This window comes from Python bivittatus, unplaced genomic scaffold, assembly GCF_059951505.1.
Source record: "Python bivittatus isolate LINGU-HERP-01145 unplaced genomic scaffold, Pbiv_v1 ctg000080_np1212, whole genome shotgun sequence".
Lineage (NCBI taxonomy): Eukaryota > Metazoa > Chordata > Lepidosauria > Squamata > Pythonidae > Python > Python bivittatus.
Genome location: NW_028277035.1, coordinates 13,842,643 through 13,855,047, shown reverse-complemented (window position 1 = coordinate 13,855,047; position 12,405 = coordinate 13,842,643). Strand labels below are relative to the sequence as shown.

The window sequence follows — 12,405 nt, the reverse complement described above, 5'->3', positions numbered from 1 at the left end:
GTAAGAAATAATGTCCGTTACATTGCTTGTTGAGCTACCAATATACAACTAATTTAGCTGAGAAAATGTCTAGTTTTATTTAGCAGAAGAAACTAATTTTTGCATTAGATGTAGGCTTGGCAAGCCTAAGAGGGTCAGTGCTCTTGATATCACAGCACATTAAAATGGTTTCCCTAGTGAAGTATAATGGCTGAGCCTCACCTAAAAAGAAGCATCAAAGCTTGAAAGAATGTGCGAAAATTATTGTGCTCAGTGATGGCAGGCATGTCATCCTCAGACATATCCTCGTCATGTTTAATGCTAATATTACCAAAGACCTGAAGAAACAAACAAAGATACATACACATAAAAAAGCCATAAAATGTAACTGAGAAAAAAATTGAACATTTTGGAAAAAGTAGGCATCATCGTCTTATGGGAAAATCAGTGCTTGAATACAAGCACTTCAGTGATAGAAGCTTGGAGTGCTTCTTCAGCAAGAGTTTGAAATGACCTATGGCAATTCAGCAACCAAGTAATTGTTCCAAGGGAAACACTAAGGGCCTGTGCCTTTAAAGAGGAGCCAGCTGCAGCGGGGCTAGAATGCCTTCTCTTGCCATTGATTAGAAGCAGTAGTGGAGCAGTAACTACCTGCCTGAACTCCAGGTGTTTCTTGGGACATGTTCACTGAATCAAAGGATAAAAACAGAACTACTTCTCAGGCACACAGAATGAGGGTATCACTGCTCTCTGGACCTTCCCTATGTAGGAAACTGGCAGATAATTACGACAGAGGTTCTCTTTCAGTCCTTCCCATCCTTCCTCTCTAATAGAAAAGGATTGGAGAGATAAGGTCTAAGTCCAGAGCTGTGGTAAAAGGACAGTCCAGTGGAACACTGAAGTCAGATGATTATGTGAAACTTTTAAGCAATCAGGCTATTTCATAACAGCTACACATCACTACTTAAACATTGCTTTAAAACAGAAACAAAAGATATGAAACTAAACATCTCCAGGCTGTACTGGAATATACACAGCAAGTATTAACATGTTGCAAAGAAGGAGGTGGTTGTGGTGGTAGCAATAATGTCACTGATTCTTCAGGGTTTTCCACACTTGCCCAGGACAGCACAGCCCCCTACTAGGTGAGGTCTCACAAATTCAAAAGCCCTAAAATAAAACCAATAGTGCTACCAACCCTAAGCCATCACAGTGCTCCTATAGCAAGCATAATAATACCCAGCATGAGATAGAGGCTTACATGTACTTACCTGCATTCCAATAATGGCGTAGATAAAAAACAGCATTGCAATCAGCAAACACACATATGGAAGGGCCTAATAGAATGAAATAGAAGCATATATTTTCTAAATTCATTTTTTTAAACATAACCACACCAGTTTTACTGGGAATATGGCACTTTGCTTCTCATATACTTTAGTTGTTCCCAAAGGCTCACAGCTGGTTTTTGTTCTATGGACTAATAATAAACTTATTCTTACTAATACCTATTACATACTACCATGACTACAACAATCTTGCTATGACTGCTTGTACGTAAAAAGATGAACTCTTAGAAAAATACTCATGCGACTAATTCCACTGGCACCATGACAAAGAAGATCATGTTTCAAAGTTACAGTTAATAACTAGAGAATGAACAGAAATGAAAGAGGCAGAGCGGTAAGGATGCCAGCTCTAAGTCCTTAGCCTTTACAACTTTGTATTTTTACTCTCTGTCCCAAACACTTTAAATTAGTAATTCAGTATCTCTGATCATTACCTTAAAAGATTGGACAAAGGTCCAGAGCAGGATGCGGATGGTATAGCCCTGTCGGAGCAGCTTAATGAGACGAGCAGCTCGGAACAGCCTAAGGAAACTCAGGTTGATGAAGTTGTTCTGGGGAAATGAAGGGAAAATGGCACAAGCAAGATCAGAATGGGATGCAGAAACTGAAGATCCAGGGACTAGTTAAGAAAATAGATTCAAACCAACACTGCACCAGTTAGTAAAATTAGTAAGGGTGACTAAATAGCAAAGAAAGGAAGAGAGTCATCCAAAGGTTAGTTGTTAACATTACGATTGGTTCTGATTGGTTCTCATTTCTATTGTTTTAAATCTTATTTTACCAGAATCTTTTAGCAATTAAAAGTCCTTGGACTGAAATGGAATAGAAAGGAAAGGAATAGATAAGAGGGTCAACCCAACCCCCAAATAATCTAACTGGAAAATCAGTGATAACTCATCAATACAAGTATGTATTTTTGTTAAATTATCCATAACCAAATGCTCTGACATTTTTTTTTTTTTATACAAGTAGGTAGAGTTTTACTATCTGGCTTCAAATTACATGTGTTTAGTATATATAAACCTGGAGAAAAGGAAAAGGAAGACAAGTATCCCTGAGAAAGAGAATTGCAATTAAATATATAAGGCTCTGGATGTAAAATGCATCTGTTAGCCAATGAAGGAGTAGGTACTAGCAAGTAATCTGCAGCTAAACGTTTTTTTTTCCTTCTGGCAAAGTAGAAAACAAAATACAGCAGTTGCGTTTACCAGGATGCATTTTTACTTGTTTCCTTCTTCAGAAATGGAAAATAAGCTTTTGATGTAGAACACAACATAGTAATATATATTCTTTATATTGAGAAATGCTCTTCAGACAGAGACCCAGAGCCATTGAGAGCTGTAAATATCCAAGGGATATGAGGGTTAAGTTCAAGAACCTTTGTTTTAGATTTACTAGAGATGGTTAAATATTTGATTCACATCTTTGCTTGATTCACCATAGACACTTGCTGGCTCACAAACTAATTACATGGGTACTAGTCTTGCTGCATTAGATACAAAGAAATATATAATGTGGCTTCAGTGATTATGATCATGGTTGACAACCTGGCTGGTTCTAATTGTTCAAAAATCTTCTATGATGTCACTTCATCATGGGATATTATTGTATGTACCTCTGGGTTTCTATGAAATGTACATCACAGGACTAAATGTAGCTTCACTAACAGGTGCTTCAGGACCCATTATTACACAAACAAACTTCCAATAAAACTGTACACAAAAGAAAAAGACTCAGACACTACATATGCCAAGAACTGATGTGAATGCTCAATATATACCTGACTTTGACTTTGAACAAAGATTAAAGAGTTGCCATGCAAATTACACAGTAGACATTATAAGACACCTAATATTTCAGCTAAAAATCTCTATGTAGGTAAGCTTTACTACTTCTTCTCAAGAATCTACTTGCAATATATTGTGTCTCTGTGTGATTTTCAAGAAGCGATAAGGTCTTCCATCTCTAACCCACTGAGTAATGGGATTTTTGCAATTATGCAAGATGTAAGAATGGTGGCTGTATGACAGGATATAAAGGGGGTGACAGTGAAATATTTTAAACTATCAGACTAGCATCAGTTGGCCTTCATGCAGAGGGAATGAGAGATAGGCAGAGAAAGTGCCAAGTATGCTTATCAAGGAAAAGCGAGGCTCACTCTGCTGATGAGAAATAATATAACGCATCCTTCTCCTCCAGCTGGTTACTCTTTGCTGTGTTCTGAGACTCACTCCCAGCCCTATATTTTAAACACATTTTGTGCCCTGCCCTTTCTTTCTGACCTACATTGAGTTTCCAGGTTACAGTGCTGCCATGACAGCTACAGTCACTATTCAATAAGAAGGCTAGAATGGATGGTGCATACTCATTCCTCGTAACACTCCCAAAATACACTGCTAGTCTCACTCACTCACACATAACAGATTTCCTGACCAGGCCTCCAAGATAATGCCTTCAAAATCTGATTTTATACACCTTGAAGCTGTTATGGGATAATGTCAGCTTAAGCGGGAGATACTACATTTAAAACAATAGAGATGAAGACTTAAAACTGTCTCATTTATTGGGTGGAAGCACAAGATGAGGGCCATGGGAGAAAATAAGTGTTGTCAGAGTATTATTGTGCTACTCTTAAGCACAAATGGGTACAGGGTCAAACTGTGGTCCACATCAAAGAGCCCACATTTATTCATATTGGAACTTTGATATTGTCTATGGTGGATTTTTTTAGATGTTATCTGCCACATAGCTAAAAATCAAATAGGTTAGCTGAAATCAATAGTGCTTCCTTCATGACTTTTAAAACCTGTTCTATAATTTAAAAAATTACTTTTAGAAAACAACTGACATGAAGACAGCGACAAACCAAATCATAAACCACATCTGAACATTAGTATCTCAAATTATTTTTTCACTATAGGAATCATTTTAATAATTTTAGTGACACTTGCATTAAATTACAACAGTGTTCACTAGAAAATTAATTCAATCAATAGAATGCAGTTTTTTTAAAAAAATGTTTAGTTGGGCACTTTAGCAAACTTGCTTGAATTCCTCAGAATATTCCTCTGGAAACATGGAGTGGGCACTTCTTAGACTTCCACACATTAAGTAGAGCAAGAAATACCTCAAACTGCAATAACTACCCCTTGCAAGGTATGTATATATGTGTGTATATATTTATTAGATTTATAAACTGCCTCACTTCAGAGGCTCTAGGCAGGACACAAAGTGATGAATGAGGGAGAGATGAGGCTATGTTTTGCCATACATTTTGTACTAAGACTTTGTTTGGGACAGATGACCACTTGACACAGAGCAGACTTATTAACTTTCCTATCTTATGCAGGGAAGGACAGTCTGTTCTCCAAATCTGATGTATCCAAACGTGTATTTAGAGGGATAGGCATCTTGTGGAACTTTTAATATTTTTATCATGATATAAGCTTTTAATTGGCTACCATCCACTTCATTGTAAGTGTGAAGTGCAATTCTAAAAGGCAGACACATGTACCCAGAAGGAACATACAGATTAGGGATTTTCCTGTCACCAAGAGAAAGAAATATTTGATGTCTGGAAAAGGAAAGATGACCTATAAGATAATAGCACAAATTTAAAAGGGAAACAAAGGCAACAAAATATCCTCCAATTGGTCATTGTGCTGATACTGGCAAGGTCTCCCCTCTGAGAACGTCTGGAGGATAAAAGGATGGTGGTAAGGCTGGGCACTTCTCAGGAGCTGGAATCAGGCAAGAATTTATTACAGCTCCAAAGGAAATGTTGCAAAATTATTTTTGCAGCTCAGCTCAGCTCAGCTAATAGTTAAGTGGCTCAACTACCCAATCATCACAGTTCTACCAACAAGTCTTACCTGCTTTAATCAGGTAAGATTAATAAAAATCAGGAGAGAAAGTAGTTAATCATGAACTTGCAGAGATCCTGTCCCTGTCTTCAGGATACCCAAGGTGAAAAGCATTAATAAGTGAGGATAAATCTATTCTGAAAACTCTTCCATATCGATAGCAATTCTATCTTTCTATTTATCCTAGCTGATCAAAGCAGGTATGATTTGTGGGTAGAACTGTGAATACTTCCCTGAAAGAAAATCTAGTAAATAATCTATATTAGAACATTTTGAAACAAGTCCACAGAGAGTTTCACATTTTGTAGTGCAGCATGAAACAACAACTCCACTAGTTTGTGATTCTTTTCAATCTAGCTTTCTACTGGTTTAGGGACAAAAAGTAATATAACTGTCCTTGTGGATTACCTATGCTACAAACTAGAGGGGGAAGCATCTCTGGGAGATCTTTCAGAAGACCAGAAAGAAGGAATGTAGTACCCCTCTGAGCTAGCTGAGCAGGACAAGATTTGGCAGTGCTTTTTACTTCCAGACATACAGTACACAGACTTTAGATGATGGTACGTAGAAACTACTCTCTCTTTAGCCTATGGCTAGTAGCCTATATTACAATGTTTTACTCAACGGTATTTATGTAATGGCTTAGGCATGGCTCAGATACTTGAGCTGATTTGTCACCAGTATGCGGATGATAGCTAGCTATATTTGATAGTTATATCAAAGTATTCTTTATTATTTAATTTTGATATTTTAAAATATGCTGCTTTGAAAGCCTTTTTGGCTAGAAATGAGCAATAAGTACATTTTCAGGAATAGTTATATTCACTATTATTGCTGAATAGTGAAGTAAAGCTGTCTGAATTTTACTTTGTAAGAATCAGCTAAATTTCTAGAAAGGTCTGTGTCCTCAAAATCTGAAGGAAACAGATATTGGGTTTTTCACTAGCTTTCAATTGCATCTTTGTATCAGATGAAAGATAATTATGTTTTAATTAATTCTAATAAGTATTATTCTATACAAATCACATTCTGTTGTAAAGATTCAGATAATTCCAGTATTAACTATAAAAGAAAATGGCTTTTACAGAAGGTTATTAAAAGTCCTTTAGAGAAATACAGTTTTTCATAAACTTATTATTCCTTGGTGGTTTGACTTGGCTTTGATAACACTTTCAAGACCAATGCCAGCTTCTGCAATTTCTTATAGCATTCTGAATTCTAGGTTAACTAAGGCAGTACTTTCCTCTGTAATTTCTTCCTTCTTTTGCAAAGTGTGTTGAAATAACCCTTTCAATGCTAAAGAAATGAATCATTATATCAAACTGAGAAATCTAGATTATTTTTTTTTAAAATATTGTTCCTATATAGTGTAGCTGTTTCCTCACTCCTGCTAATCAGGCACATTCATTATCTTTAGAATAGGGCTGGAGATTAAACAGGGAAATGAGAAAGCTTCTCACTCCTGCTGATTTGAAAGAAACAGTTACAGGAAGATCTGGGTACAAGTCTCCTCACCAATGTAGTCTGATTTTAAAATTGCTGCAAACCAGTTGCTGCACTGGTTAACAATACGTTTCTGTGTCCAATTCAAAGTGCTGATTGTTAACTATAAAGCCATATACTGTGCAGCAATGAATTACATCAGCCACTGCCTTGCCAAAACTGATTTTGCCTATTTGGTCAAAACATCTTAAGAGGGCCTGCTGAGAATCCCTCTTCTTCAGGAAGCATATGGGACTTGAGTCAGGCAGCAGCCCTCAGTAGGGGCCTTCCTGCTCTGGAACATGCTTCTGCTAGAATTTGTGTAGAATTCTCTCTCCTTGCATTCTGCAAAACAGTGAAAATGTATTCCACTGTGCTTTTGGCCCAGAGTGATTGTGGGTGTTCTTACTTAGATAGCATGTCTTGTTCTGTTTTATCTTGTTTTATTTTTCTTTCTTTGTTGTACACCACTAAGAGTTTCATTATTGTGACAGTTTACAAATACAGCAAATAAATAAACTCAAAATTATCCACAGGGCTATGTTCCATACAGATCACTGTTCTGATCATGCTACCTTATTGGGAGGGTGGAAACCTAGAATAATGGCTTGTCAGATATATAGCTTGTTATCTGTATTGATGGTTGATAATTCTGTTGTACAGGTAGTCCTCATTTAGCAACTGCCTCATACAGTGACCGTTCACAGTTACGACAGTGATGAAAAAGTAACTTTGCAACCAATCATTGCATTTATGACCTTCACAAGTCTGTAAAGCAAAGGAAAGCTGAAGTAAGATCATAAGCGCTGTCACAATTTCACTTAATGACTGAGTTGCCAGTCCCAATTGTTGTTGCTAAACAAGGACTACCTGTACCTCTACACTCAGGAGTAACTGAATGACCCAACCACATCTGATGTAGATATCTAATAAAATATGCCCAGCAGTTGATTGGAAAAAAGCAACACCAGAACAATCCTATTAATGAGGGTTACATTAATCAGCTTCATCTATAAGTAAATATTTTGCATTCTCAGGAAATTTAATTTCTAGCACTATATTAGTAGTTCTTGTCTCGTCTGTTAGGATGTCCTAGATGCTAATTGCTAAGCATTAATTCTTGATATATATACACATCTTTTGGAAAGTGCAAACTGGCCCTTAATCTGCTCTTTGATTTCAATTGATGGTAAACTGCATACTAAAAGGACTTAACAATTAATAGTAATCACATTGAAGAGTCAGATTAATATTGGTATAAGCACCTCCCTAGATGGACATTGGCATCTTTATTCCAATGTAAACTGCCTCACTTGAGTTCTTCTGATCTTCTGCCAAAATAAAGGGCTTCAATAAAATGAGTACTCATAAATGTTACAAAGAGTAGGACCTGCACACACATAAACCTTTTAATGAAGAACTGAAATGTGGAATTGATGATATTTTAAATTTATTTGTGGAGAAAGGGAAAACTATTCACTGGTGAAAAAATAAGTCTAATAGGATTATCCTTGTACTACTCCTCTCTGGATTTTCTAATGTCTATCCTGTTATGATCTCAGTTTAATATGGTGAACTTCTTGTGTTTCAATTCTTATTCCCCACTCCTTGCAGAATGCCTCCCCCGCCCAGAATGTAATGCCCACCAGTTTTGAACTTACCCCAAACTCTGTCACTAAGATGTCTGTGATGCTACCCAGAACTGTGACAAAATCAAAGATATTCCAGGCATCACGGAAATAATTCTATAAAGAAAGAACAAAACAAAGGACGAAAAGGAACAGCCACACAGCAGCAAACAGGTGACAACATTCAGTCACGACGTAAGCAACAATAACAAGAACAGAGAAATTTCCACTAAACCCTCTCCCCTAATCAGCTCTGGGTTATCTTTTCAGTGCACTCCAATTCTTATGATTCAAATTACAAAGGAACTTTAATTACTAAGGATTCCTTGTTTATATCATCCTCTCTTTTTTTTTCTGAAATAGGGGTAGTAGGGCCTGTCTCACACACTCAGGTCAATGAAAGCACCTGTGTTCCCATTCTCAGAGACCCATGGTATCCTCCCATGGTCATAAATTTGGCTCCCACACACGAGAGTAGGGAAATGTTTGCTTACAAGATGTGCTGGGTGAGCACCTGAGGCAATGCTATTACCCAGTGAGGCCAAGGTACATATGCCTGTCTTGCAAGCAACCAGCAACTATGTACACCTTTCCTTAACTCCACTACATTTATCTGTAGGACGGTCACATGAACATCTATAAAATAAATACAACACACATGAGCTTAATAGTATGATTGCACCTGAGGGGACATTCTACTAACGAATTAGGCTTCTCTAAAGAAAGAAAACTAAAGGTTTCTAAAGCTTGACTAAGTAATGGCAAAGCTGCTGATAAGTGTAATTTAACCCATGAAAACAGCAAATAGCAAAAAAAGATGCTAGGATGAGTAAAATCTTAAACCAAGTACTTTTATTGGGGACAACAGCTTTAAATGGCTGTGAGGAATAGGAAGGCCATTTTCTAACAATCAAAAATATAATACTGTTAACTATCATTGCTCCAGATACTATTTATTTATAAGCATCTGTTGCCTGAAGGGTTGGCAACCATGAAGGTAAGGAATGGGAAAGATTTAAGATCCAGAGTTATCAAATATTGATCCTAATGCAGCAAGGAATACTTTGTGCACTGACAGTCTAAAGCATGTATTTTTGTTTGTTTAAAGGTAAGTTGTCTTGTGGAGTGACATTTCCATTATGCAGTTATTCTCACAATATTGACTGTAACAAATTATTGTTTCTATAAAACTTGTGGTTTTGTTTTCCCTTTAAATATCCAGAGACACTAATGAAATTTTTGGTCCAAGATCTGTCTGACTATAAAGTTTTTCAACCGAGAGCCAAGATCTTTACCATGGACTCAACAATGGAAATACATACTATTTTTCTTAGTTTGTGTGCTTAAGTGGGAGGGCCAACTCTTTCATCAAGAACAGGCTAACAAGCTACTGACATTTGCCCAGAATGTTTTCAGTTTTCAGATGACTATTCTTTCTGAGAAGTTATCTGGAAATCACTTAGCAATAATTATCTCTGAGTCATGGAGCTGCTTCTGTCAAACAAATTTTATATTAAAACTGATTATTTTAAATAATATTAGCATATCTTAAAATGTTAATTTTAATTAAAAGTTTAAAAGCCAGAATATTAACTTTGATACATGAAGTGAACATAATTAGTTCTGCAGCAAGAGAAGCCAATCTCTAGTCTGCTTTCTATACTCCTAGTAAATTACAGATTATTCCAATGACCTTCAGTGGCCAATTCCTGACAATCTATAACATTATATAGAAACAATGCATGAGAATCCTGAGAATTGTACGGTGGGATACATGTTTTAAACAGTTACAAATATTTTTTTAAATAATACACATAATGTATTTTTCCCTGTTTCATATGGTAAAGAATGTTTCTTATATTTTACAGTGGGGGCCTTATTATTATTCCTTGTGAATTCTAGCAAGAATGATACTTACCAACAATCCAAAGGCAATGATTTTCAGAATACATTCCAAGGAGAACAGGGCAGTGAAGACAATGTTGAACATCCTTAGTAAATTATCGTAAAGATTTGTTGCATTGTAGAACTATTGAGGAGGGGTATGAGGGAGACAGAAGAGAGAAAATACAATCATGAATTAAACTACAGTTAGGATAAGTGTAAAATATTGGTGTGATCAGAACAATGGTCCAGAAGGCCATGACCAAAGTAAGATTTCTGCTGTTAAGACTCAGGTTAGTCCATAGTTTAAGGATTAGTCTGCAGAATTAAGAAGAGATCAACAGGGTAAGATTAACAGGAGCTCAAATAATTATTCTGTAATATGCTTTTAGATAGATATAGATATAAAATATATATAGATATAAACAAGGCATTGTGTAGTTCAGGCCTATATAATTCACACAGGTATACAATACAGTATTTGTATTGTTCCATGATATATAGACAAGTCAAAACCCATATGATATATATTTGATGTAGATATTACCAATTCATAGCAATTTCTCTTCTACTTACTTTCATCATTAAGACAATGGTGTTTAGGGCAATCATGGCCATAATGGTGTATTCAAAGGGAGGTGAAACCACAAACTGCCACATACGGTACTGAAAGCTCTGCTTGTTCTGAGGCATGTGTCGGGTTAGTGGCTTGGCGCTGATAGCAAAATCAATGCAGGCTCGCTGTGAAAAGAGGAAGGAACAACAGTCAGGAACCTGTTAGTCTCTTTCAAGCAAAAAGATGCTAAGGAAAGTGTATATAGCTAGAGGTCCAAGGATGTACGTAATATTGAAAGCTGTGGGTGCAGCTCCAAGAACATATCCTAATTTTTTTGCCAAATTGTATTAATGATTTAGTTTGTATCCCCCCACCCCCTCCCCTCATGCTGTTGTCTTAACTCAGTCACTGTTTTTGAGTATGGCCTTTGGCACTCATTCAAATGTAATGTCCACCCTGGGCAAAAAAGGAAGTGCACATCCCTGTATTAAAGAAAAAAAAAGCTTAAATAATTCCTATCCTAGAAGAATCTAACTCTAAACAAATTGTATTATAGTCTGTTCGGCAAAAAAACAACCCACCTTCTTGCTCCCCAATCTTTGCTTTTACTGGTTAAGGAGATATAATAACGCCTTTCATCAGAATAGATAGTAATATGTGCAAATACTATGGACTCTTCCTCATGACTTTATAAATGTGCTTTCCTCCAGTTTCTGATATAGCACATATATACGACCATACTTTTTGCTGCCCTCACTGTTAGTTCTGCCTCAGCAGTGAAGTCAGCAACTGGTGCTTTCCCCACAGATGTAATGCAGAACAAATTAAGAAGAGATTGGTGGATACCTTGCCAGTAGGAGAAACAACAACAACATTTTCTCATTAAAGGAGGAGGCAAGTTTCAAAAGATGGCTAGACCTTTTGCCAAAACCTGGTCCTAGCTAGCTGGTCTACAGTCAAGGGAGCATACTTGCTTTACTGGAGAGAAACACCCCCCCTCCACCCCCACTCCCATTCCACATATATCAGGGTCTGTTTTAATCAGCCAGAATCTCCTCCTGATCTTTTGGGGGATGATAGTTCTCCCTGGTAAACCAATGATGCTGTCCTGCATTACTGAGTAATACTCTTCCCTTGCAGATTAGGTTTAAGATCTGATCCATGTGGTGTGGTGCTGCCCAGTAAAGTACTTTACCCACAGGCAGAGGTATTGGCAACTTTACAGAAAAACTCACTGTTCTTCACCTGCTTCTCCTGCCATCCCTCCAAGTCCTGGGAGGGCTAGCAACATATGTGTGGAGGGGTGGGTGGCTCTTAAGACATCAATTCCATGGATCATTTGTAGGACCAGAGAACTGGCAGCTACATAACTGCTTCCTCCCCCAATTCTCTTGTAGCCTTTTTGACACAAGATCTGTGTTTAAAAGTAGCTCTCTCCACTTCTCCTGCTAGCCTAAGAAAAAAGTGCCAGTCCAAGGATGGGTAGAATCATAGGGAGGAGGTGTGGGGAGCTGACAGGCAAGGTGGGAAGAGGATTTAAATTGTTCCCTTTTCATCTGTTACCCATTTTTCAGAGCAGATGTTAAACACAGATCTTGTTGTCTTGAGTACATCATGTGGGTTTAAAAATAGTGCTCCCCTCTTCTCCTCCTGCCCTGAAAATG

The 12,405-nt window shown here is 37.2% G+C and overlaps 1 protein-coding gene across 1 annotated transcript in view; it reads right to left on the bottom strand.

Annotated features, from left to right (window-relative positions):
• Positions 1–12,405, bottom strand: part of CACNA1A (calcium voltage-gated channel subunit alpha1 A) — a 216,363-nt gene that overhangs the window by 61,525 nt on the left and 142,433 nt on the right. The window contains exons 28-33 of the mRNA XM_088134001.1: positions 10,762–10,926; positions 10,220–10,330; positions 8,335–8,418; positions 1,763–1,879; positions 1,251–1,316; positions 202–317 (exon numbers count right to left, since the gene is read on the bottom strand). Of these exons, the coding sequence (XP_087990127.1) occupies positions 202–317; positions 1,251–1,316; positions 1,763–1,879; positions 8,335–8,418; positions 10,220–10,330; positions 10,762–10,926 (659 nt within the window). The remainder of the gene's footprint in view (positions 1–201; positions 318–1,250; positions 1,317–1,762; positions 1,880–8,334; positions 8,419–10,219; positions 10,331–10,761; positions 10,927–12,405) is intronic.